At 41.2% G+C, this 26,985-nt stretch overlaps 1 protein-coding gene across 1 annotated transcript in view; it reads right to left on the bottom strand.

Moving 5' to 3' along the window:
• The window catches only part of THSD7A (thrombospondin type 1 domain containing 7A), a 518,919-nt gene that overhangs the window by 31,738 nt on the left and 460,196 nt on the right, over nucleotides 1-26,985 (bottom strand). Inside the window, exons 18-23 of the mRNA XM_009002347.5 lie at nucleotides 23,875-24,019; nucleotides 22,453-22,568; nucleotides 18,919-19,036; nucleotides 18,526-18,671; nucleotides 17,933-18,107; nucleotides 13,131-13,304 (exon numbers count right to left, since the gene is read on the bottom strand). Coding sequence (XP_009000595.1) covers nucleotides 13,131-13,304; nucleotides 17,933-18,107; nucleotides 18,526-18,671; nucleotides 18,919-19,036; nucleotides 22,453-22,568; nucleotides 23,875-24,019 — 874 coding nt within the window. The remainder of the gene's footprint in view (nucleotides 1-13,130; nucleotides 13,305-17,932; nucleotides 18,108-18,525; nucleotides 18,672-18,918; nucleotides 19,037-22,452; nucleotides 22,569-23,874; nucleotides 24,020-26,985) is intronic.

Here is a 26,985-nt window from a genome sequence, read left to right as displayed (position 1 = left end):
TTGCTAATAATGGCCACTGTTGTTATTCTTCCCATAATCCTGATGTGCTTTCTCAAGATCGAATTTGGGTAGAACAGTAACCTTTAAAGGGAGAGAAATGACAACCAGCCCATAAATTAGTTGAGGAACAATTAAGAGCCAGTCATGTGGAACCATCATATAGCCTTGGAATTCACCCATTTATGTTATTCCCCAAAAGTCTGGTATGTTAGGACCAGCCTTCCCTTCCCCCTACCACAGTCAACTGGAAAAACCCCAATGACAGTGGGAAAGTACTACCATTAACGTTTAGCTAGGTTCCCATATGAGCTGGCTGCAAGACCCCACCCCCTCCTTCCCTTATCGCGGCAGGCCTCGAAACCCTCCTTTGTTAGGAGATGGCTGATAAGCCGCAAGAAACTCCGCCTGAGAAAGAGCACGTCCCCTCTCTTGCTCAACGGCAGTGGAAAATTACTGCAGCCTCCTCTACCACAGTATAAAAAAGCCTGTCTCCCATTGTCTGCGCACGGCCGATCTATTCTCTACCCCGGTGTTTGGTCCACCCGGAGCCCTCCCCAATAAAGCCTGAATGCCTAATTCGTCTGGTCTACTCATTCGGAACACGAGCAGTAAGGGGTGGTCGGACTTATCAGACAAGTGGTGCCGAAACCCGGGAGAGGGTCGGTTGACCTGCCCTGGGCCTCTGAGGCCGGGCGACGGTCCCCCGTCTCACCCCCATCCGCCCATCTACCCTGCCATCGGGTCGCCATCGCAAGACTCCAGACAAGGTAAGACTTTTACTTACCTTCTACCCCTTCTTCTACATAAGGCTAAGGCAACCAGCTTCCCGGCGCCAGTCCACACGGACTCCTCGCCCTAGACTCAGCCGAGCCGAGGCAGTCATGCATCCGACTCCTGGAGTCTTCCAAAGAAGGGAGTAGCCAGATGGGGACGCCTCTCTGACTGCTCACTTCACTAACCTAACCCTAAAGGGAATGCAACGAGAAGGGATGCCTCCTCCTTGCCTCTTCCCTCCCTGGCACCGGCTAGCTTTGCAAGCCATGGGGAACTCAGAGTCTAAAATAGACCCTAACACCCCCTTGGGGTGCCTGCTCCGAAATTTCTCAAAATTAGGCTATTCTCAGACCCTGCAGAGAAAGAAATGAACATTTCTCTCTCAAGTCGCATAGCCCCAATATAATCTTGACAACCGGCCACCGACTGGTACTTTCGATTTCAACGTACCTGGGACCTCAATAATTTTTGCCGCCGCACTGGGAAAAACTCTGAGATCCCTTATGTCCAGGCATTTTGGGATCTCTGTTCCTGCCCCGATCTCTGCTCCTCCTGCTCCACCCACCAGATCCTTCTAGCCCGAACCCCCCAAAAAGTTTCCACCACAACCGCTGGCCCACCACCTTATTCCCCTCTGGACGAACTCCCTGAACACCTTTCTCCACCTGCTAATCCTGGCAGTCCCCCTCCACCTTCCTCCCCGGATGCCCCCAAGCCCTCCGCCCCAGAAACACCTCCCCCCATGACTTCCCCCGTATCTGCCCACACCAGATCTCATAACTCATCAGTAATAGCACCCCTCAGGGAAGTTGCAGAGACTGAAGGTTTAGTAAGGGTCCATGTCCCCTTTTCACTCCAAGACCTGTCCCAAATCGAGAAACGTTTAGGATCCTTCTCAGCCGACCCATCCACCTATATTAAAGAATTTCAATATCTCACCCAGGCATACAGCCTCACATGGCATGACATTTGGGTAGTTTGCACCTCCACCCTCACAGCTGAAGAACACGAGCACATTCTCGCTGCTGCTTGGCATCAGGCAGATAAAGACCATACTATAGATAACCAGGTCCCCCTTGGAGCTGAAGCTATTCCTAACGAGGACCCCCAATGGGATTATCAGGCAGGCCTAGGGTCCGACATACCCCGCAGAGACCGCATGGTCCAATACCTCCTCAAAGGCATGGATGTAGTGTCCAACAAAGTAGTAAACTATGACAAACTAAGAGAAATCACCCAATTACCAGATGAAAACCCTGCCCTCTTTCTAACTCACTTGCAAGAAGCGTTAGTCCGCTACACCTGCCTTGACCCAGCCTCACAAAACGGAGCCAACATTCTAGCATCACACTTCATCTCACAATCAGCCCCTGACATTTGGAAAAAACTAAAAAAAGCAGAAGACAGCCCTGAAACCCCTATACAGGACTTGGTAAAAATGGCTTTTAAAGTCTTTAATGCTAGGGAAGACACAGCCGAGGCAGCCCACCAAGCACATATGAAACAAAAGGTCACTCTACAGACCCAAGCCCTAGTAGCAGCCCTTCGGCTGGCAGAAAATATCAAGGGTAAAGCAAATACCTGCACCCCTCCCGGGGCGTGTTTCAAATGTGGAAAGGAAGGGCACTGGTCAAAAGCCTGCCCTCAGCCATGGCCTCCTACCAAGCCCTGCCCTATTTGTCAGCTCATGGGACAGTGGAAGTCGGATTGCCCTAACTCACCTCAGGCCTCAGTTCCTCAAAACTCTGGCACGAGGGGGCAGCAGGGTAACATCCCCCGGAGCCAGGCTTCTGCCTCAGCTAGTCAGGAGCCAGGCATTCAGGAATCTCCAATCCCAAAGCTGTTAGGGTTCATGGATGATTAATGCGGCCCTGGCTCCTCAACCTCAGTTACCCTTGCCGAGCCCAGGGTCATGCTCCAGGTAGCGGGTAAGAGTGTCTCCTTTTTAGTGGACACGGAGGCTACCTACTCCGTTCTTCCCTCCTTTTAAGGCAAAACCACCCCTTCCCAGGTCTCTGTTATAGGAATTGACGGGTCCCCCTCCACCCCTCAAAAAACTCCCCCACTAAACTGTCTATTTGGCTCTTCTTTATTTACCCACTCCTTCTTAGTTATTCCCTCATGCCCTGTACCCCTCTTAGGGAGAGATATCCTAACGAAGCTCCAAGCCACCATTATCTTCCCATGTACTGAAGCCTTCCTCATGCCCCTCATTACCGATCTGCCACCCTCTTTCCCTATTTCAAAACTCCTTCCCAACGTAAAACCTGAAGTATGGGACACTGAAACCCCTACTATAGCCTCACATCACCAACCCATCGTCATATGCCTAAAAGACCCCTCCTCATACCCCTCCCGCCCTCAGTTCCCTATCTCCAAAACTCACTGCCTCGGACTCCTTCCATCGTAACCAAACTGCAAGCTCAGGGCCTACTCATTCCCACCAACTCACCATGCAACACCCCCATCCTACCTGTTAAAAAACCCTCAGGACAATATCGCCTCGTCCAAGACCTCCGCCTCATCAACGCTGCCATTATTCCGGTCCATCCAGTAGTCCCCAACCCCTATACCATCCTCTCACATATCCCACCGTCCACAACCCACTTTTGAGTCCTAGATCTTAAGGATGCTTTTTTCTCTATCCCGCTACACCCCGACTCCTACTTCCTCTTTGCTTTTACCTGGGAGGATCCTGTCACCAATCTGTCTCAACAGTTAACGTGGACGGTCCTCCCTCAAGGCTTCCGGGACAGCCCCCACCTGTTCAGCCAGGCCCTGGCGACAGACCTGCAGCAATGTAACATCTCCCCTTCTTCCTTACTCCAGTATGTCGACGACATCCTCATTTGCTCACCTTCATATAACCACTGTATAACTGCTACCACCACACTCTTAAATTTTCTTAGCAGTAAAGGTTACCGGGTGTCTGCTGCCGAGGCCCAGATAGCAGCCTCCTCCATCACATACCTAGGGCTTAACCTCACTCCCCAACAGCGAGCAATTACCACAGACAGATTCCAAACTCTAAAAGCCCTCCAACCTCCCATGTCAGCCAACGAGATCCTTTCCTTCCTAGGACTCGTAGGATTCTTTAGACACTGGGTCCCCAACTTCGCAATACTTGCCAAACCCTTATACCTTGCCGCCAAACAATCTCCAGTAGGCTCACTCACTTCTCCAGGCACCGTAACCCAAGTCTTTTCAGCCCTCCTTACAGCCCTCTGCAAGGCAACTGCCCTAGCTCTACCAGACCCCAGTAAACCATTCCACCTCTACACAGATGAAAAGCAACACGCAGCCGTCGGAGTGCTAGCCCAACCTGTTGGACCCATCTTACTGCCCGTTGCCTATCTTTCCAAACAGCTAGACCCAACCACCAAAGGATGGCAACCCTGTCTACGGGCCCTCGCCGCCGCAGCAGAACTTACTACCGAAGCCCTAAAAATCAACCTACACCAACCGCTCCACGTCTTTTCAACCCACCGACTTACCGACCTACTCTCTCACCAAAATCTCGCACACCTCGGGCCTTCTAGAATCCGACTCTTCCACCTACTATTCCTCGAAAATCCTACCATAACCCTGTCACACTGCCCCTCTCTTAACCCAGCTACTCTCCTTCCCTCCCCATCTACCCTAACAAGTGAGCATTCCTGCATAGAAATCCTCCAACTAAGCCAATCCCCGTGGCCTGACTTAACCGTCCAGCCCTTAACCACCGCAGCCATAAACCTATACATAGATGGAAGTTCCATCATACAGGCTCCTAAGCCCAGAAAAGCTGCCTATGCTGTCGTATCCAACACTCAGGTCATCGAAACCCACCCCCTACCTGAAGGCACCACCTCCCAACAGGCCGAACTTATCGCCCTAACTAGAGCTCTCACTTGGGCAAAGGGTTAAAGCTGTTAACAAATACACTGATTCCAAATATGCTTTCCTCATAGCACACTCACACTGCACGATCTGGAAAGAACGAGGCTTCCTCACCACCAAAGGAACCCCCATTCTTAACGGAAAACTTATCTCTCAGCTTCTCCAAGCCATTCAACTACCTGCACAACTAGCTATTATACGTTGCAAAGGACATCAAACCACCAACACACCTGTAGCCCGGGGCAACGCCTTTGCAGACTCCATAGCCCGAACCACTGCCCAAACTAGTCCACCCCTAGCTTCCATTTATTTTCTCTCTATGACCTACAAACCCCAGCCAGTATACCCCGGAAGAAAACACCGAACTGTCTTCCTCCCCAGACGTCAAGTTTAAAGACGGATGGGCCTTTAAACAGAACCTCCTCATCCTACCCCAGAACCAGCGGCACCAGATTATCACAGACATTCACAACTCCTTACATATAGGACCAAAAGCCCTGTTTCACTTTCTCACCCCTCTCTTCTATCCTCAGGGCCTCCTTTCCACAATAAAAGAAATCCACTCTAATTGTATAACCTGCACTAGTCAGGGAACCAATAATCAGGGAGCCTGTCACCCGCGTCGTTCGCTCCATCAGTTACGCGGCCACCTGCCAGCCCAAGATTGGCAAGTTGATTTTACACATATGCCAAAACACAAACAATTTAAATACCTACTAACCCTGTTTGACACCTTTTCAGGCTGGATCGAAGCTTTCCCCACAGCTTATGAAACCGCAGGAGTTGTAGCCAAGCACCTCGTCTGGGACATCATTCCCCGATTCGGCCTTCCTTCCACCATCCAGTCAGACAACGGACCTACCTTTGTTTCCAAGATCACTGCTGCAGTTTCCACATCCTTAGGGATCCAGTGGAAACTGCATGCGGCCTACCATCCCCAATCCTCGGGTAAAGTAGAACGGGCCAAAGGCCTCATCAAAGAACACCTTACAAAACTTGCCCTCGAACTCCACCAGTCCTGGGTTACCCTACTTCCTATCGCTTTAACAAGGCTCCGAGCAAGCCCCCGGGGCCCCTCACAACTCAGCCCTTTTGAGCTGCTATACGGATGGCCCTTCTTACTCTCCTCGCCCCTACCACCAGACCCCCCTCATCTACCTACCTGCCCTATTTCACCCTCCTCCGAGCACTTCTCCAAGAACACGCAAATACCTCCCTACCCCGGCCCGACTCCTCTTCTGACCAAATACAGAAAGTTTCCCCAGAAGACCTGGTCTTTATAAAGTTACTCTCCCCAAAGCCATTAACTCCCAGGTGGGAAGGCCCATACACAGTTATCCTCACCACACCCTCAGCAGTAAAAGTCACCGAAATCTCCGCGTGGGTACACCTAACCAGAGTAAAAAGAGCACCCCATGTGCCTCCCGAACCCTCCTGGAATGTTACCTCTACTGGTCCTCTATCTCTTAAGCTTACCAGAACCCCACAACACCTCCAGTAACCCTCTGATATGGAGATTCTACCTAACTGAAAATTACACAAAGACCACACACATTTGCAACACCCCTCCCTACAACCACAACCACCTCCTCACCACTCTTGACTGCCCTCCTACAGGATGCAATTCACCCATCTTTCTAAACTTCACCAACTTCAACAACATAGACCGAGCCTCGTACATCTTCATGGGTTATAATCCTGCCCTCTGTTTTCTTTATGATCAGGAAGGCGCCTGCAAAACATCTTCCTACCTAAATTGCATGGGATGTACCTGGTCTAGTTGTACCATACACCCGAGTCTCCCCAACAGAAACCACAGGAACTCCAAACTAAAATACCACCGCACCCCCAACTCCCTCGGCTATCCCTATCTCTCTCTCCAAATCCCTGACCCTTCAAACTCCCGCTGGACCACACTCCAAAAACAGCAGTATACGATACAGTCTCCACCGGGTACCCCTCCTCCCACCTCTATATCTGGAAAACCTTAATAGCTCTAGCCTCTAACCTTAAGAAAATTCACTCCTTCATTCACACCCGAGAACAAGCGCTAACCCAACAACTTCAGCCATCCTCCCAGCCTTTCTCATGGCTAACCCTCCTTAATGAAGGCCTAAAAATAACTAACCAGCTTGCCAACCGAACGAGTCTACCAAACCTATCTTCATGCCTCATGTGCGCCACGTTAGGACAAACCCCTTTAGTTGCAGTTCCATCTAACACTCACGCCAACTCCTCTATACCACCTTCCCAGGCTACTCCCATAGCAGATGTAGAAGTCTATCTACCCCCAAACCAGCAAATACCAGTCTGCTATGGGAACAGCTCACCCACCTGCAAACGAACTATACCCATAACCACCAATCTCACCGCTCCTCATGGAACCTTTTTATGGTGCAACAGAACACTTTTCAAAACCCTCCATCCCTCTACACACTCCCGCAGCCTGTGCCTACCAGTAACCCTCATGCCCCGGTTAACTATTTACTCCCCAGCAGAGTTCCAACAACAATTTATACATCATCGTGTACAACGGGCCACCTTTTTACCTCTAGCAGTAGGTCTCTCTCTCGCCGGATCAGCCCTAGGAGCTGGACTAGGGGGAGGAGCCCTGGCCCACTCCCATCAGGCTCTAGCACGTCTAACTTCTCAGTTTCAGGCCGCCATTGACAATTCTGCAGAATCTTTAGCCTCTCTCCAACGACAGATCACCTCAGTGGCACAGGTCGCCCTACAAAATCGCCGGCATTAGACCTCCTTACCGCCGAGCGAGGAGGAACCTGCATCTTCCTACAAGAAGAATGCTGCTACTACATCAATGAATCCGGCCTAGTAGAAACCCGGATTGAAAACCTTCAGAAGATCAGCACAGACCTACGCCAACAAAAATTCTCAACTGAAGCCACCACTTGGTGGACCTCCTCTATGTACACCATTTTAACTCCTCTATTAGGCCCAGTTATTGTAATTGGATTAATTTTACTAATTGCTCCTTGTTTCTTACAGTTCCTTCAATGCCGCTTCCAAGAACTAACCTGCACCGCAGTGAACCAGATGCTCCTACAACCCCTCATCCCAGGAGAAGCCGAAACTAACATAACCTAACTCTTTATAACTCCTCCCCGCAACGCCCCACACCAGCAGGAAGAAGCTAAGAAAGACAACTACGCCCAAATTCCATAATAAAGAATGAGGAATGTTAGGACCGGCCTTCCCTTCCCCCTACCACAGTCAACTGGGAAAACCCCAACGACAGTGGAAAAGTACTACCATTAATGTTTAGCTAGGTTCCCATATGAGCTGGCTGCAAGACCCCATCCCCCTCCTTCCCTTATGGCGGCAGGCCTCGAAACCCTCCTTTGTTAGGAGATGGCTGATAAGCCGCAAGAAACTCCGCCTGAGAAAGAGCACGTCCCCTCTCTTGCTCAACGGCAGTGGAAAATTACTGCAGCCTCCTCTACCACAGTATAAAAAAGCCTGTCTCCCATTGTCTGCGCGCGGCTGATCTACTCTCTACCCCGGTGTTCAGTCCGCCCTGAGCCCTCCCCAATAAAGCCTGAACGCCTAATTCGCCTGGTCTACTCATTCGGAACACGAGCAGTAAGGGGTGGTCGGACTTATCGGACATGGTAAATGAAGATTTTTGTATGACTTACAGACTATCAGTGCTAATTTGCAACCTATGGGGCCCCTTTAACAGTGTCTCCCTTCCAGCATTGTGATTCCTTGAGATTGGCCTATAGTCATTACTGACTTGAAAGACTGCTTTTATACTATTCCCCTTGCAGAACAAAACAGAAAAATTTGCTTTTTCAATACCAGCTATTAATTATGAAAGGACAGCTCACTGATTTCCTTGGAAAGTACTTCTCAAGGAAGGCTAAACAGTCCTACCATGTGTCAGTATCATGTAACTCAGGGTTTACTCTCCAGTAGAAAAGAATTTCCTCATTGCAGGATCATCCATTATATGGATGATATTTTATTGGCAGCCCCAATAGAGTCAGTACTTTTGCATTTATATGCCTCTGTGATAAAGAGGCTTAATCATAGCACATGAAAAGGTACAGTTTTCCTCTCCTTAGAAATATCTTGGATACATACTAAGTTCCCAGTCAAAAGGTTAGATTGAGTACTAACAACTTACACATCTTAAATGATTATCAAAAATTAATGAGTGATATTAACTGGTTTCACCCCACCTTGGGTGTAATTACTGATAAATTACAGAACCTGTTTTCTATCCTAAAGGGCAGTGCAGCCCTGCACTCTCCCCAGCATTTAACCCCAGCTGCAAAAAGGAAAATTTAGGAAAAAGAGCAAGCTATTTCTCACAGGCAACTTGATTGCATAGACCCAGGATATTCAGTCCAATTGTTTGTTTTTCCTACTAAACATTCCCCAATAGGATTAATAGTACATATGGCCCCAGAGCTATGCTTCCTAGAATGGGTTTTTTTGCTCATCTACTGTGAATAAAACACTATCCCCCTATATCCAGCTAGTTAGTAAAGTCATCTATGCAGGCTGCAAATGATGCAATCAATCGCAAACTTATAACTCTGATGTCATAAAAACCATATGATTATCTCAATAGATGCAGAGAAGGCCGTTGACAAAATTCAACAGCGCTTTATGCTGAAAACCTTCAATAAACTAGGTATTCATGGAACATATCTCAAAATAATGAAAGCTATTTACGACAAACCCACAGCCAATATCATACTGAATGGGCAAAAACTGGAAGCATTCCCTTTGAAATCTGGCACTAGACAAGGATGCCCTCTCTCACCACTCCTATTCAATATAGTATTGGAAGTTCTAGCCAGAGCAATCAGGCAAGAAAAAGAAAAAAAGGGTATTCAAATAGGAAAGGAGGAAGTCAAATTGTCTCTATTTGCAGATGAGATGATTGTATATTTACAAGACCCCTTTGTCTCAGCCCAAAATCCCCTGAAACTGATAAGCAACTTCAGCAAAGTATCAGGATACAAAAATCAATGGGCAAAAACCACACGCATTCCTAAACACCAACAACAGACTGAAAGAGAGCCAAATCAAGAATGAACTGCCATTCACAATTTTCACAAAAAGAATAAAATACCGAGGAATACAACTAACAAAGTACCTCTTCAAGGAGAACTACAAACCACTGCTCAATGAAATAGGAGGTAAACAGATGGAGAAACATTCCATGTTCATGGTTAGGAAGAATCAATATCATGAAAATGGCCATACTGCCCAAAGTAATTTACAGATTCAATGCTATCCCCATCAAGCTACCAATGACCTTCTTCACAGAACTGGAAAAAACCACCTTAAACTTCATATGGAACCAAAGGAGAGCCTGCATAGCCAAGTCAATTGTAAGCAAAAAGAACAAAGCTGGAGGCATCACACTACTGGACTTCAAACTATACTACAAGGCTACAGTAATCAAAACGGCATGGTACTGGTACCAAAATGGAGATACAGACCAATGGAACAGAACAGAGGCCTCGGAGGCAACACAACAATACAACCATCCGATCTTTGACAGACCTGACAAAAACAAGCAACGGGGAAAGGATTCCCTGTTTATAAAGGGTGTTAGGAAAACTGGCTAGCCATGTGCAGAAAGCAGAAACTGGACCCCTTCCTGACACCTTACACTAAAATTAACTCCAGATGGATTAAAGACTTAAACATAAGACCTAATACCATATAAACTCTAGAAAACAATCTAGGCAAAACCATTCAGGACATAGACATAGGCAAGGACTTCATGACCAAAACACCAAAAGCATGAGCAACAAAAGCCAAAATAGACAAATGGGACCTAATCAAACTCCACAGCTTCTGCACGGCAAAAGAAACAGTCATTAGCGTGAACTGGCAACCAAAATGATGGGAAAACATTTTTGCAATCTACCCATCTGATAAATGGCTAATATCCAGAATGCACAAAGAACTAAAACAGATTTACAAGAAAAAACAACAAACAAGCTCATTCAAAAATGGGCAAAGGATATGAACAGACACTTTACAAAAGAAGACATACATGAGGCCAAGAAACATATGAAAAAATGCTCAGCATCACTGGCCATTAGAGAAATGCAAATCAAAACTACATTGAGATACCATCTCATGCCAGTTAGAATGGCAATCATTAAAAAATCTGGAGACAGCAGATGCTGGAGAGGATGTGGAGAAATAGGAACACTTTTACACTGTTGGCAGGAATGTAAATTAGTTCAGCCATTGTGGAAGACAGTGTGGCAATTCCTCAAGGACCTAGAAATAGAAATTCCATTTGACCCAGCAATCCCATTACTGGGTATATATCCAAAGGATTATAAATTATTCTGTTATAAGGACATGTGCACACAAATGTTCACTGTAGCACTATTTACAATAGCAAAGATTTAGAACCAACCCAAATGCTCATTGATGATAGACTGGACAGGGAAAATGTGGCCCATATATACCATGGAATATTATGCAGCCATAAAAAACGATGAGTTTGTATCCTTTGTAGGGACATGGATGAACCTGAAAACCATCATTCTCAGCAAACTGACACAAGAACAGAAAATCAAACACTGCATGTTCTCTCATAGGTGGGTGTTGAACAATGAGAACACATGGACACAGGGAGGGGAGCATCACACACTGGGGTCTATGTGCCACATTTTCCCTGTCCAGTCTATCATTGATAGACTGGACCACTGAAGGTCACCCAGGAGCTGAATAAATTAGCTTTTCACTTTTTTATGCTTGCCTCAGTTTCCTCATTTTACCTCAGCAGTAAATCTTACAAACATATGAAAAAAAAGCTCATCTCATCACTGGTCATTAGAGAAATGCAAATCAAAGCCAAAATGAGATACCATCTCATGCCAGTTAAAATGGTGATCATTAAAACGTCAGGAAACAAACAACAGATGCTGAAGAGAATGTGGAGAAATAGGAATGCATTACACTGTTGGTGGGAGTGTAAATTAGTTCAACCATTGGAAGGCAGTGTGACAATTTCTTAAGGATCTAGAACCAGAAATACCATTTGACTCAGTATTTCCATTACTAGTATATACTCAATGAATTTCAAATCATTCTGTTATAACAACACATGCACACGTATGTTTCTTGCAGCACTGTTCACAATAGCAAAGATTTGGAACCAGCCCAAATGCCCATCAGTGATACACTGGATCAAGAAAATGTGGCACACAAACACCATGGAATACTATGCAACCATAAAAAAGGATGAGTTCATGTCCTTTGCAAGGACATGGATTAAGCTGGGAACCATCATTTTCAGCAAACTTACAAAGAAAGAGAAAACCAAACACCACATCTTCTCATTTATAAGTGGGAGTTGAATAATGAGAACACAGGGACACAGTGAGGGGAACATCACACACCAAGTCATGTCGGGGGTGGAGTGTTAGGGGAGGGATAACATTAGGAGAAATACCTAATGTAGATGACAGGTTGATGGGTGCAGCAAACCACCATGGCATGTGTATACCTCTTTAACAAACCATCACATTCTGCACATGTATCCCAGGATTTAATGTATAATAAAAAATAAATGAATAAAATACAATAAATGTAATTCAAAAAAACAATCTTATAAAAAAGATTTCAAATAAATACGAGTTGTCTATTTCTTTATGTTTTGGTTTAACTCATAACTAAAGCCATCTAAGTTTTACTTTGTGTGCATGTGTGAATATGTATTTGATAGGTTTAAAAATAGTTATATAATCGGTGATGTGGTTTTTTATTACTCGATAAAATATTCTAAATTATAAGACATGTTTACATTTGTTAGAAAACACTAGTTTTATTCTATTTTTCTACACTTCATTTATGATGACTTCACTGTTTTTTCTTCATTGATGTTAACATGAGCTGATCTATTTTGTCAGTTTGCTCAAAAACAATCTATTGATTTCGTTGATTATTCTTTATTTTCTATCTCATTGAATTTATGCTTAGCTATGTTGGTTGCATTCTATTTCCTTTTTCCTTTTTTTTAATTGCAAATACTCTTTTCAGAATTCAGAATTATCCCTTTACTTTAGTCCTCAGCCTTAAGTGACATCCTAGTAAATTTTAAATTTACTTATTTGTTTTTTTGTTTGTTTTTGAGATGGAATTTCACTCTTGTTGCTCAGGCTGGAGTGCTATGGCTCTATCTCATCTCACTGCAGCCTTCACTTCCTGGGTTCAAGTGATTGTCCTGTCTCAGCCTCCCAAGTAGCTGGGATTAGAGAAACCTGACACCATGTCTTTTTAGTAGAGTCGGGGTTTCACCATGTTGTCCAGGCTGGTCTCAAAGTCCTGGCCTCAGGTGATCCACCTGCTGTGGCCTCCCAAAGTGGTGGAATTATAGGCGTGAGCTACCACACCTGGCCAAATTTATTTTTAACAGATTTTTTTTTAATCTTATGCTTTTGCTTAAGATAGAGTATATGAACAGTAGCACTCACCATCACATGATCTTGTTTCTAACATCTGCTCTGGGCACAGATGCTGATTCTCTAGTTCTTGTATAATCACCGCTCTGGATCGGACCTGTATTCCACCAAAGCCTAGATCCTCACCATTCACACAGGTCAGCTGACACAGGCTCCAGGAAGACCAGTCCTTCAAATAACAGTCACCTGAAAAACACAGGTTTATAATTTACACTCATATCCACAGAGAAATCCAGGTAGATATTTGTTTTAATTCCAACCCCACTGGGCAATGTTTTTAGGTATGCCAGTCATACATAATGTTTATAAGATTTAAGTAAGCATTTAATGTTTGTAATTTATATGTTTTGTATAACTGTCTATAGATATTGTTATTTTCTGCATAGCGATTACTGGTCTGTATGTTGCTTAATGATATCAAAGGTAAACTGTGACGGACAGAAGCTCATCCACTATAATTCATCCCTTCTTAGGATACAACAAACATTTTATCCAAACCTACCGCCACTCTTGTCATGATCATAATAAAGTGGTTTATTACACGTGAGGTACACACAAGCCTAAATATAAACAGAATTTGTCTTCTAGGTATTCACAATTTTCAAAAAGTTGTAAGTTCAAGACTGCCAAAGCTGGCTTTATGTTTCATTTCTATTTCTTCCCAGAGGAGTGGTGGTGAGAGAAGCAATCGAGCAGTTGCAGTACTGGAAATAATACTATTTCCTTTGATCTACATCTTGAAACCACTTCTCTTAAGTATTTATTTAAGTTTAATAAACATGTTAAATGATCAGATATCATAGATGCACAGATAGCTGAATTTCGACAATCTGATTATGTAACATGTGATGAACACCCAAATCAAGGAACAAAACATTCCCAGGATCTCAGAACCCTCCCTCGTGTCATATATGAAATCATACCATATGTACTTTTTTGTGTGTGCCTTCTCTCATTTATGTTTGTGAGATCCAGCATATATTTATGAAGTTCCAGTTTGTTCATTCTTACTACTGTACTTTATTCCATTGTGTGAATATATCAGAGATTAGATACCCATTCTACTATTGATGGGCATGTGGGGAGTTGTTGTAAATTTCTCCTATCATTGTTACTGTGAACATTTTAGTACAAGCCTTTGGATGAACTTATATATGCATTTCTGTTGGGTATGTAACTAGGAGTGCATTGTTCATCCATGCTTCCAACATCTAAGAACAGAAAAGATTTGATGAAATATGCCCTTTCCATTAACCCATTCATTTTTCAGAATGACTACTTAGTAATACTCTTCAGAGTATACAGTTAATTATGATAGACACAAATTCACAAAGGTTTATTACTTATTTATTCTAGCCATGTCATATGAATAATTCATATTGCCTTATATTATGCTGAAGGTGACTGATATTAGCACAAAGTTGCCTGGAGATGTGATTAATGGAAAAACTTCTTGTGTCATGCCTAAGAAGTCCTGGTAAGACATGAATTATTGACTAAAAGATACATTCATAATAGTAAAATGGAGTGATTTTTGTAGACTTTTATTAAAGAATGTAATTGGTACTCCTGAGGTATAGATGGTTCTAGTAAATTTTAGAAATGCAAAGGAAAAAGCAACTAGAAAGAATTTCTAAGTAGTCTGAGAAAGTTTTAGAAACACTACCATTTCGTAGGAAATGTCACTTTGGGGTTACACAGTTTTTAATGATATAGGAAAACTGCTAAAGTTTAAAAAATTCATATCAACATGAAAGTAATATAATTTTACCTCAGTGATTGAAAACTACATGGAAAGAAAACATATCTTTTTACCAACAGGCTTTATCTCTGTGGCAGTCCACATTTAGCGTCATTTATTTTGCAAGAAAACTTAATAAATCTTTTAATGATATATTGTGAGTTAGTAATTATCTCCCCAAAGTAATACATGTTGGGCTTCAAAGATTTAATAACAGCAAATGAGAGTGAGATACTTTCTTGTTTTAAATACACTTTTCTATTTTGACCATGTAAACCGTTGTAATAACAATAAAATTACCCTATGCCTGCCAAAGATATGACAATTAACACATGAAATGTATTTCCTAATTCAGTATTCGAGTCTTTAAGGCTTATTAGTACACATATTGCTAGCTTTCAAAACCCATCATTAGAGAAAACTAGCAAGAGAGGAACTGAAATGAATAGATTGTAATTTACAAGAGAAGAGCAGCCTTCTCCTAGATTTGCAATTACATTAATTAAAACAGTGTGTTTGTCCTGTTCTGTATTATCATGGGATCCTGTAATTTTCCTTCACATCATTTACCACAGATATTATAATCTTATGTTTATGTCACTATTAGATTAACAATTGTTCCTTCCACTAGAAAGTAAGCCGTACAAGGACAGGGTCTGTTGGTCTTCACTGTATCTCTGGTCTCAAGTCCAAGGCCCGATGTATAATTACATTTGATAAATAACTGGAATGAGTGGGTGATTCTCCTGCAGGAAGTATAATGAAACCACGTGGGGAATGTCTATAGTAAGGCATACGTACACCACTATCTGACAAGGATGCCAGTTCTGCTCAATGGTGTGGATGTCACCACAATCCTATTATTATTGGTGCTGGAGATTTGGTTTTGGAACAGGAAGGCCTTACAATTTTTAGCCTTGGTCACTTTTTGTTGCCTCTGTAGCCATTCAGTACATCGAGGTCAAAAGGTTTAGTCCTTGACCTTGCCTGGAGGTCACCTGCTGCTACAGCCTCAGGCTGGATCTGCAGTGAAGCAAAGTGATTTTATTAAATTGAATCGTTTGTGAGATCTTAAATGATATCAGACCAGTTTCAGAAGCAGGAAATTAAAGAAGGGAATTGCTGGATCAGCAAAAGTTTATTATTGGCAGGTGTGGGAATGTCTGAACAGCAACACTTTGCCTGGCTTTAGGAAGTCAGGATTTCTTTTTCGTTTTTTCTTTCTTTCTTTCTTTCTTTTTTTTTTTTTTGAGAGGGAGTCTTACTCTCTCGCTCAGGCTGGAGTGCAGTGGGGCGATCTTGGCTCACTGCAATCTCTGCCTCCTGGGTTCACGTGATTCTCCTACCTCAGCCTCCCAAGTAGCTGGGATTACAGGCATCCGCCACTAGACCCAGCTAATTTTTAGTAGAGATGGAGTTTCACTATGTTGGCCAGGCTCGTCTCGAACTCCTGACATTGTGATTCACCTACCTCAGTGTCTCAAAGTCTTGGGATTACAGGTGTGAGCCACTGTGCCTGGCCGAGAGTCAAATTTTCTTTTCTTTTACTTTTTTTCACATTTTACTTTTTAGTGTAATAAGACCATTTAATATGAGATCTACCTAATTAACACATTTTTAAGTATACAATAAAGTATTGTTAACTACAGGCACTATGTCTAACAACTGATCTCTAGAACTTACCTTGCATGCCTGAAACTTTACACTCATTGAGAAGAAGCTGCTTTGCAGATTTTTGGTTTTTAAAAATAAACTTTATTTCTTGACATGAAGTAGATGAAGCTATCCATGTGTGCAAAGACCTATACAATAGTTGGATGTTCACAGAGACTTAGGGGGCTTGTCCTCAAAATAACCCCTATCAGAGCTTATTTAACTGCTCTGTTCAATTTTATTCTGTTAATCTTAAACTATATCCTACCATTTTTATCATCTCAAATGACTTTTTTAACTAAGCAATATGTAACTCAATGAGTGAATGAAGAAGTAACCCATGTTGTCAGTTTTTCCAGCTTTTAGGGACTCAATCCCATTTATAAATTTTTGTTAATATGCTATTCACTTTAAAAATTTTCTTAAATTACATGCTTTTACCTAGAAAATGTTTTATGCTCCATTATCTTTCTGCCAAATCCTTAATTTTTTGAAGTCTTATTCACAAAAAAATAGTTTAAAAGAGATACAATTTTTACATCATAATTATAAGCAAATTGGGAGAATATAAATTTTCTATTTGGTGATAAAATACAGGTAATTCATTTTCAATCTGCTCATTTCCAGCCCACTAATAAGTTGTTGCCCCATATCTTTTTCAAGGATGGGTTTTCGGGCATATTTGAACATTAAATTTCCCCTCCAATTCTCTGCATCAAGCCCAAAGTCATAACTATTAGCTTATCACTGTCTTCCATTTTTCCTATACTGTTTGATATACAACATTTCTTCCTACATTTGCTGCATGCGCCCATTGTGTCTAACACTGAAGCAGAACAGCATCTTTCAGTTGTTTCCTCCATACTGTTATTTTGTCTTCTAGTTGTAGATAATCTCTTTTTTTTCTCACTGAAGACTTTACTAATTATTGTTCTATATTTTACGTTTTAACTACATTTATCTAGGTGTGAGTTTGTTGTTGATTCTACCCTGAACTCAGTTTAAGCTCTTATTATGAGGACTTAATCTGTTTTTGGCCATTAAGTGTTTAAACACTGGTCTCTCTTTATTCTCTTCTGGAAATCCCAAATAGGTTATGTTTTATCCTTATTTTCTCAACTTTTATTTCATGCCTTTCCTGTGGACCTTGGGCTTGATGCCTTAATCTCCGTCTCCCGCATATGTTACAACTCCAGAGGGTGTTGAGAGAGGCCACATGGGAGGCCTGGACTTCATCCCTACCTGACAGTAATGAGGCAGTGCCCCTATCCCCATGGGCATAGTGTTCAGCTGTTGGCATAGATATTACCAAATCAGAAGACTCTTGACATCCTGTATCTTATACTTTATATGCAACCCTTCATGGGCCTTGTCCTAGGAAAAAATAATCAGATTATGAATTCTCTTTTGCTGTTGTTACCTGGGCAAGGCTGGGTGCAGGTTTCCTCCAGAACCATGTTTTTATTACCATCTATAATGAGTTCAATGTCAGCACAGAATTCCTCATCCACCACTTTGCTGAAATCATCTGCTGACCCATCACTTACTACACAAGAAATGTTCCTTGTTCTGGTCCCTTCCCCACACTGGGCCTCCTGGAATGGAGGAAGAAATAACTAATTAGAAAAAGAGAAATAATACCTTATTAGAGAGCTCATCACTTAGTCATCTCTGCACCATTGACTTTGATTTATGATGATTTAGAGAAGCATTTGAAACCCTAGGGAAGAAGCCCTATAGGGCACTAGCAGTAAAGCATACTTTGAACAATTTATTTCTTTTCTAGCTAAAGGCAGGAAAACAAATTTTTATTAAAATGAAACAGTCTCCAAAGGATTTTAAAAGTACAGGATGGAGTGTTTGTCATCAAAACTAATTAATTGGTTATAAAATGGCAAGCCACATAAAAATTTTAAGAAGCTTGTCATCTGTAAGCTCTGAAAAATATTTCTGAAACCAAGTCTCTGCAGATAAAGAGTACACACTTCCTTACAACTTCTTGAGAATTTATACCTGCACTTGGCATGGAGACCACTGGCCGTATTGCCACCGATAACAAGGCTTCACTGGGCAGGGTTTGGACTGGTCCATCAGGGAAGGGCATGGTCTTCCATCACCCTGAAAGGGCTGGGTCACTGTTCGTCTTCGGATCATTTTTCCTTTAAGACATACAAAGTGATGCAACTTTAATGATATGTTATGGTTTTGCAAGCATATATCTCATTGGGAGAAGGCATCACAGGGATATCTCCTGAGGAGATCCAGGAACAAGTAAGGCTTACATATTTTGGAAAGAAAGACAACCAATTCAACCTTTCTGAAGATTATCTGACATGGCTTAAAGCAAGATGGATATTGTATTTCATATTCCTTGACCATTAGCCTAATATGAGTAATGGTACAAACCTGTGAGGCCACATGTTTGAGAACATTCTGACCAAGGAGACCAATCAGAAAGCTGACAGTTCACAGGGCATTCCACCACGCAGGTCGTGTTCATCTGCCAGTTTTTCTCCAGGTGCAGCTGGAAGAACAGAGCTAGATCAGTATGTATATTGTAAATCCGGAGAGGGAGTCAGAGAATGAGGAGACAAGAGAGAAGAGAGAAAGGGAGAAAAAGCAAGCCACATAACAGAATAAAATGGTACCTGGAGGACAAACATCCAAATTATTAAAAGTATAAAGTGGCTGGACCAAGGAGAGTGAAAGTTAGGGGCACAGGATGAAAGAAGGGGCCCATTGACTCTATTCCAATAAGCAATGAAAAAAAGTAGATTTAATCTCCAAATTGGTTGAATTTCCCTAAATGGAGAACAAATAAATATAAGCATAAATACTTTGCATTAGCTAAACATCAATAATATCAATATTTTGATCTGCAATTGCATCTTAAAATTCTATTTATTTTTATGTATGTTAAACTGAAAGTCAAAAGGAAAAGGTTCTAAACACAAAATCCTACTCAAAACTAATGATATTCACGAATTGAAATAATATAAACTATTCAGCTATATTTTTAATAAAGAAATATGGGTCACCAAAGTTTTTTTGATTCTGAATATCTTATGTGAACTTTTTTAAAACAAAGAGGTTCACTTCTAAAACTTAACAAATAACTGTGGTATAATTCAGTCACTTTGGTGTCAAACCCTCTCATCAGATAATAATGTGCTATTTTGTTGGCATTTGAGTTCCATTACTGATCATATAAATATTCTGCTTTAAAAATGTACGATGGGTTTCAAATTCTTCTGCTGTACTTTCCAACATTTAAAATGTCTAAGGTACAAAGTATCATTGAAATATGAAAATGTCAGCTGGGTGCGGTGGCTCATGCCTGTAATCCCAGCACTTTGGGAGGCCAAGGTGGGCAGATCACCTGAGAGCAGCCCCAGCATGGTGAAACATAACCTCTACTAAAATAAGTTAAAAATAAAAAATTAGCTTGGAGTGGTGGTACATGACCATAGCCTCAGCTACTCGGGAGGCTGAGGCAGGAGAATTGCTTGAACCCAGGAGGTAGAGGTTGCAGTGAGCTGAGATAGCGCCACTGTACTCCAGTCTGGGCAATAGAGTGAGACTCTGTCTCCAAATGAAAAAAAAAAAGAAAAAGAAATAGAAGAGCTTATTAGGAGAATATGAATTTTTAAAACTAGTAATTATTGGAATTTCCAAGACCTTTTTTATTTCTGCATGAAAGAGATGTTTATGTTTTCTAATTTATACAGCAGATAATGGCAAACGAGAAATTTTTTTGAAACATGTTATTTCAAGTATAGCTTTTAGCTCTAAGTTACCCGTGGAGAGAGGATCAGATCAAAGCTTTGTGTAATACATCTCTCTGCAGGCACTCCCATTATATTCTATATGAGTAATACTTGACAAAGCTGAGTATTTGGTATGAAAACTTTCAACATATCACTCAACTGAAGCCTCATAAAGCCTCTTAAAAGTCATGGGAGGTAGGAGATAGGAATCTTAAGGTGATATGATAAAAACAATATGTTACATTTAAGGTAAATAATAGTTTCATGGGGAGAGTTTGAATCACAGAATTCAATTATTACTGACTTGTGTATCTACTACTTAGACATTTTAGTCCTGTACTACTTTTTTCCTTACATTGATTAGCTCTCTCTTTTAATTCTCTCTCTCATTTACCTAACCATACGTGTCTAAATAAATTAAAGAAGAAATCTATTCAAAAATATAAGAAATAGGAAAGAAGAAACCAATTTCTGGGTATCCAATGAGTAAATGTCTGAAAAACACTAAAGATAAAAATACTACATAAAGGCTAGTTGGGTTTAACTCTAATTTTCCTCTTTGTCGGATAATAATGCCATCTTTCTTTGTGGCTGTCAGGGAAGTAGCAAGTGTTACCTACTGCTGTGGCACTGAATGCAGGGTTCACGCAGTCAAATTTTAAGTCTTGAAGACAGTGTTTGCTAGAATGTTACAACTGGAGTCCCTAATTGCCCTGAAGCATTTAAATATTATAATATTTGCATGTGAGCTTAATATGTAGACTCCCATTTAATTAAAATTAGTTATTTCCCAGCTGTTTACTCATATTTAAGAAATCAAGAATCCTGTTTACAGCTTTGTCCTTTAGTCATATGAAAGAGTTTAAAATTGGTCATGTATGCTTAGGTTTCAGTGTTTACAAAGCTCTGAGTTATTTTATATTTCATCCTACCAAGGAGGGCATTTATATTTGCAAAAAGAGGATGTATGAATCAACTAGAAGTAAAGCTCTCCAGCCAGTATATGACTATCATCTTCATTAGTACTGCTGCTATTCTTATAATGGTTATATTGCTTCAATGTTATTGGTTACAAAACTCAAATGATTCAAGTGTGAATTATTCAAATGTAAATAATGAATAGATTAAGTTTTAAGGTTATAGCAGGAGGCATTTATTAACTAAACAAATTTGTGTTTTCAATATAAGTGAGTGCTCTCATGAACAGGGATGTAAGAAAGTTAGGTCTGCATGATAAGTCTATCAAATGAATTAAAATATTTCTGTTTAGAATTTTCCCCTAGGTGTTGGAACAATTCACTGTGGGCTTATAGTAACCCCAGGATGTGTAGACAGAAGACATGGTGACCGTGTATATTAAACTCTAATGAGGTTACAAACTCCTTCTCAGCTATTCCAGATCTATTAAGGCTCCTGCTTATCTTGGTTGGTATATGACCCAGGGAACTCAGATGCATGGAGAGTCAATATTTGTCATGTTTTTGGTATAGAAATCAGACAAAATTATTAAAACATGAAGTGTAGCTTCATAAAAACTAAGAAAGGCCAATGACTATGTGTTCTCACATTTCAGAAGCTCACATCTAGATATGATGACATTACTTTCAACAATTAGATAATTACCAGTTACAATTCTCTGTACCAAGATGATAGTAATGACAGACTTCATTCCTTTGTTTGAATTTGAGGCTCTCAATCAGACTGGACTGCTTAGATGCACACAGCTGGGTATTAGATCCTAATATCAAAATCTGCTATGAAACCACATGTGATCAATGTTTAGCAACAAAGAGAATAAATGATGGACCTTGGCAGGTGTCCCAGGCACTACACAAAATTCACATCAAATTACAAAAGATGATAAGGGTCTGATTAAGATTTATTGCTTTTATTCACCTTGACTACTTATTGTTCCCTAAGCATTTCTTTCAGAATAGGCTAATTACTAGGCTACCTTTGGGTGCCAAGCAGAAGAAAATACAGAAAATTATATGTAGGAATCAGTAGTGTTAGGCATTGCGTCTTTTCAAGAACATACTTAGCAGCCCACGAATAGTGCAGAAAAACATCTGCTGGCAATGAGCTGCATGTAGCACGGGTCACTTGGCTCAGCATGCATTGAAATTATTAGGGAAGAATTTACTCACAAAAATATAACACAGCATCCACCCACCTCTTCACAATATTTCAGGTCAACTGACTTGCCATCACTTCGAACACAATCCAACATCCTTGTTTTAATTCCATTTCCACAAACTGCCTTCTCACTCAGCTGACATGTACTCCAGTCTGAAAAAAGGAAGCCCATCAGAACAGAAGGCTCAGTATGAAACAGATTTCAAATGAAACTCTGATGACCCAAATCCCATATTTAATTCACAACTGCTTCCTAAGCCCCATAATCAATCATCCCCCATGCAGAGCATATGGGTCTCAGCTTTGAACATATCAGGAGTCAAATGGAATTGCTGGGGTTGCACATAGCTATAGGGTTTATTCTTAAAGGCAGATGTCTACTTGAAAATCTTGATAGCCGTTTAGTGACATTGACCTGCAGATCAATGTCACTTAAAAACTTTTTTCCCAATAAAAATATAATTTAAAATATTTGCATTACTTCTATTTTAGCAAAATAATCATAATCGTGACAGATGGTACTTTAACTATGTAATTATATTCAAATAAAACATTATATATTTTACTTCTTGTCTATATTTATAATGCATAAAAATGCATACATTTATTAGAGTGAAAAAAATCACTTTGGCTGTACTTATTTCTCTTACATCTTTTGCAAATAACTCTTTCATCTCTTTTCGCTGGGTAACATCCCTGATAACTTTGATTTGTTTTGTATCATCAAAGGAAATTGAAGAGAAAAACCAAAAGAAACAAAAAGCCGGTGTGACCTTTAATGTATCATTGTACAGTCTCTTGAGTTTGTTTCAGAGTGAAAATTACTTGGGAAAAATTCCAAAGTAAGCTTTGGTGTTGTCTCAAATCATATGAACTCTTTCCTAGAGTATGCATCTTGATGGTATTAAATGAGATTTAGGGGAAAAATGCAAATAATAATAAACTTGTTTTTATGAAAATACTCATCTATTTTTCTTTATCTGTACCTTTTATAGCATTGATTTATAATCTTTGGTACGTTTAAGATTGCTGACATTTTTGTATCAAACTAATCATGTTTATAATCTGCCCACACCTCAAGAATCATTGCCCCGTATGTTTTAAACAATGAAGCATCTTCTGAAAAAGATATTTTTGAGTAAATCTGATACCTGTGCCAAAAATATTTCTTTTAGATTCACCTCGTCATAGTGAGAGGTTGTCTTACGTAGGAACACTTAGCATATTCACAGCCTACTTTAAGGGCTAATGTCTGTGAGACATTTTTATTTCCTCTATCTTAGTGTTTACTAAAAAAACAGATAAATATTTGTCATTTAATAAGTAATTATTTCTGGGACAGTAAGCAGCATGTCCAAAAGGCACACAGATGGAGATGAACTACACTGACAGGAATGGTTCAGAGATAACAGGCACGGAATTTGGACTTAACTCTGTGATTAGATGACAATCCATGTACCTGTTACATTATAATCATAGTGGTAGCAGTTTTTGTTCAGGTTACAGGGTTCCTGCTCAACAGCATCAGGGCAGGATCTTCCTTCATCAGCTGGTTGTCTGATGGGATCAGCTGACCTTTGCCGGAAACTGCTTTGATTGCAAGGCTTAAAAAGAACATTACAAATTCTCAGAAAGGTGAATACTCGGCTAAACAACTATTATATTAGAGACAGCACTGGATCAGGAGTTAGAACATTCAGGCTACTGGCTAACACAGACAAGTCGGTCAACCTCATTATGCCTCAGTTGGTCAGTGTATAAAAGGAAGGTGTTGAATGAGATTTTGATGTACCATCTAGCTCTAAGATGCCATGTATCAAATGCTAATACACACATCACCTCATATCTGTACAAATACACACATATGGTGGTCGTATTATTACAGAATGCGAATTATATTAAGTTCTATGTATATTATATAGATATATAATTATATGTTTGTGGATTATGTATAGTCTTTTGGACCTTAAAAAATGACATTTTAAGAATAACTTTAAATGACTAGGTCTCAGTAAGTTTTCTTTTCCTGATGTACATGTATACATGCACATAAACAATTCTAAATTCTAATTTTAATTATTAATTTAGAACTTAGAAAAAAAAACATTCTAAGCCCTGCAGCTGACCAAATGGACCCTCTCTTGGCCATAGGAACCATAGAGAAACCTTGAAAACTGAGATCTTGGCATTTAGGCTTTCTTCCTTGTGGGTTATACAGAAACCAGACCTTTGGAAAAATGCACTCCATACCTCATCAACCAATTGCCTTGAAACTGCCTTTGCAAAAATTATAACAGTAAGAAAATTATGGCAGTAAAAGTGATCTGCTCTAACCCACCCTCCTCATTTTGCTCTTTCCTTAATTATTCCTGGGTTTGGGGGCTGAACTAACTTCAAGAAATATTTAGTTTATAGTTTAAATGATAACAGGCCTTTCTGCAAACTCAAGTGCCATCAGGCTGGGAGAGGAGAGGAATCTGAATTCTGCTAAGGTGTAGACATAAATGACTTCTAGCAATTCCTGCAGACAACACCACTATTGTAGAATGGCCTTTTGAGATATCCTTTCAGGTTTTTTGCATGTCTAACACACAGGGCTCTACCTGGACCTGCCAACCCAGTTCCTGTGGCCCCACCCAGAAGAACTCAGCTCGCGGGAGTTCAGCTTTGACCACCTGTGATTTCATCTCTTCCCCAACCAATCAGCAGCAAGTACCCATTACATGGCAGCCCCACCCCTTCCTTCCCCAAAACTGCCTTTGAAAAACCCCTACCTAGGAGCGTTAGATGAGACTGATTTGAGTACTAACTCCATCTTCCATGTGGCATGGCTGGCCTCATGTCTATTAAACTCTTTACTGTAATACCCTGGTCTTTATTTGTGCAGCAGGCAGGAAGAACCCCTTGGGTGGTTACAGCCTGACCCTACCTCTCCCTTTTATGTTTGCAACAAAACAATCAACCAGCATTTCTTCCTAATAAGAAACGACTGTTCATGGAGTGGTTCTGGGGAGTCCATGGAGGATGTACAGTAAGGGTTTCTGTGACCTCTCTTTCACCTTTTGACATGAGAGCACTGAAAACCCACCCTTGGATCATGCTAATGCTACCATTTTTGGTACATGGGACACCTAAGGGGGGCATAAAACATGCATACTTTTCTCTGTTTATAAATATTCATGACTCCTCATATAACTCATTAAATACATATATTTGGCCACCCTGGTCAACACAAATTATTGTTCCCTTTGCCATTCCCTAGAAGTGTCTGTTTCGAGCTTCTGGTTGGCTGTATCAGAGTGGCCACCTTGCAGTCTACAACGCTTTATGAGATGTAAAGGTCTCCTTTCCAAATTTATGACCTTGTCATTCTTCAGTTGACAACAATCTAAAAAGACTGGCTTGCCAGTCGTCTACTGGTAGTTTTCTGAAAACAATTGGTTTCTAAGGACAGGAAGAAACCAGGAGCAAGCCTCCTTGGACTTTTCTTTTTTTTTTTTGAGACGGAGTCTTGCTCTGTCGTGCAGACTGGAGTGCAGTGGCGTGATCTCCGGTCACTTCAGCCTCCGCCTCCTGGGTTCAAGCAATTCTCCCGTCTCAGCCTCCTGAGTCGCTGGGACTATGGGTTCACACCACCACACCCAGCTAATTTTTGTAATTTTAGTAGGGACGGGGTTTCACCATGTTGGCCAGGGTGGTCTCGATCTCTTGACCTCGTGATCCACCCGCCTTGGCCTCCCAAAGTGCTGGGATTACAGGCATGAGCCACTGTGCCCGGCCCGCCTCCTTGGAGTTTTTAAGGCCTAAAATAATTGCTTCCTCCTCCCCTACTTCCATTGCACTTTGGTCACACCACTGGAATAACATTGTCTTGACATAATGTGCATTACATAAAAGTCTTGTTCCTTCTACAGTGCACTAGGAGAAGACTTTCGTTTTAGATATCTGTATATTCTCCCTACCTAACACACTTCCTGATAGACAGTGAAAGCTTAATCTGTATCTGTTTAATGAAGTCCGGAGAAGAAACAAGGTGAGTTAAAGGTAAAATACGTCAAATTAAATTTAGGCTAACGTTGCCTCCTTACATAATTTATGTTCATCCTAAAGATTTCTTCATACATAGTTAACTGTACCCTATTCGGATGTGTAAACAGATTATAACCTGCTTTTGTGCAATCACCGAGTTTCAGACAGATGTAGCCCATTGTTCAAATCGTGATCAAATATGACAAATGTAAAGGAAAATTTTTAAAATATCTCAGGATCTCAAACTCCCTATGCAAAAGGGAAGGGTAAGCCTGGAGGCCATCTTGCAGCACTCTCTTCCAAATGAATAGCTATTGCTATATTATGCCAGTTTGCCATGGAAAGGTAAAAGGCCTCAGGCATCTGGGAATGACTCTCCCATAGAACATTCACAGGTAAATTCCTTTATCGCCTACCACAAAAAAAGAGCATATCAACTGTAACTTTAGGTCTATAGTCTAACTCCTAAAACTGAAGTCTGATTCCACACTGACACTCTCAATTGCAAGCTTATTTTCCCAGGTTCAGAACAAAAACAAGA

This window comes from Callithrix jacchus, chromosome 11, assembly GCF_049354715.1.
Source record: "Callithrix jacchus isolate 240 chromosome 11, calJac240_pri, whole genome shotgun sequence".
Taxonomy (NCBI): domain Eukaryota; kingdom Metazoa; phylum Chordata; class Mammalia; order Primates; family Cebidae; genus Callithrix; species Callithrix jacchus.
This window is presented reverse-complemented; position numbering and strand designations above follow the sequence as displayed.